This window comes from Galeopterus variegatus, unplaced genomic scaffold (genome assembly GCF_000696425.1).
Source record: "Galeopterus variegatus unplaced genomic scaffold, G_variegatus-3.0.2 Scaffold11223, whole genome shotgun sequence".
NCBI classification, from domain to species: domain Eukaryota; kingdom Metazoa; phylum Chordata; class Mammalia; order Dermoptera; family Cynocephalidae; genus Galeopterus; species Galeopterus variegatus.
The window spans coordinates 48,009-49,164 of record NW_007737334.1 but is presented as its reverse complement, the minus strand read 5'-3'; the positions used below and the strand labels follow the sequence as shown (position 1 = coordinate 49,164).

Below are 1,156 nucleotides of genomic sequence, written 5' to 3'. Positions count from 1 at the left end.
GTTCTCCCTGCAGGGTGGTCCCTCGAGTGCCTGCAGGACTGGGCCTCCTTCCTGCACCTGGCCATCCCTGGCATGCTCATGCTGTGCATCGAGTGGTGGGCCTACGAGATCGGAAGCTTCCTGAGCGGTCTGTATGAGGACGAACAGCAACACGGCTGGTGGGAACATGGGGCCCTGTCTGAAAGCAAGGCGTGCTCTGTCTCTCTTCCCCAGGTACCCTCGGCATGGTGGAGCTGGGAGCCCAGTCCGTCCTGTACGAACTCGCCCTCATTGCGTACATGGTGGGTGTCTGAGAGCTGGTTGTGTGGAGATGCTAGATGTTTCTCTTGCTTGATGTTCTGAGAGTCCCACAGATGAACACAGGCATTTGTAACGTTAAGTACTGATTTGTGAAATGATTAACAGAAGTAAAGTCTCATCCCAGGGCCTGGGAGAGTCCCTTTCATATGGTTGGATCTTCCCTGTGAACTGAAGTGGGGGTTGGGCAGAAACTCCAAATGATCTGCTAGTTCTCCATCTCCTCACAGTTCAAATCTGAAATATTTGACTTTATTTCCACACATTTGGAATCTTTCTCAGTTGTCACCACATGCATTCCTTCAGGGGCCAGGTGGGTGGCATAGTGGAGGCATGAGCTGAGCACGTGCAGTAGATGCCAAGCTGCTTAGATCTCACCTTGCCCAGCGCCTCCTGCTCCTGAAGCCCCTCAGACACCCTGGGAGCTCTCCCGGGTAGACACCCAAAAGACCTGAAAGCAGGGTCTTGAACAGATATTTGCACACTGTGTTCCTAGCAGCCTTATTCACAATAGCCCAAAGGTGGAAGCAAGCCCCGGGTCCATCGGGGATGAATGGATAAACAGGAGGTGGTGTATGCACACAACGGAATATTATTCAGCCTTGAAAAGGAAGGAAATTCTGATCAGCTAGAGAAGAAACCCAGTCCTTAGAGGCTTTCCTTTGACTTTGTTTTACTGAAAAAACATCAATTGGAAACTCTGCAGGGCTGTCTTCTCTAGCACGTGCCACTTTAGAAATGTAAAATTAAAGACAGAAAAGGGAGTTTGTGGTGTGGAAAGAGACTAAAGCCAGAGATGTGCTTTTGCACCATGTGTCGTATTAGTGCTTAGGTTTTCCCCCTTGATGTTGGTCATATT

The 1,156-nt window shown here is 50.0% G+C and overlaps 1 protein-coding gene across 1 annotated transcript in view; it reads left to right on the top strand.

Annotated features, from left to right (window-relative positions):
* Nucleotides 1–1,156, top strand: part of LOC103610482 (multidrug and toxin extrusion protein 1-like) — a gene marked incomplete at its 3' end in the record, with an annotated part of 34,163 nt that overhangs the window by 7,583 nt on the left and 25,424 nt on the right. Inside the window, 2 exon segments of the mRNA XM_008594642.1 lie at nucleotides 14–127; nucleotides 214–281. Of these exon segments, the coding sequence (XP_008592864.1) occupies nucleotides 14–127; nucleotides 214–281 (182 nt within the window).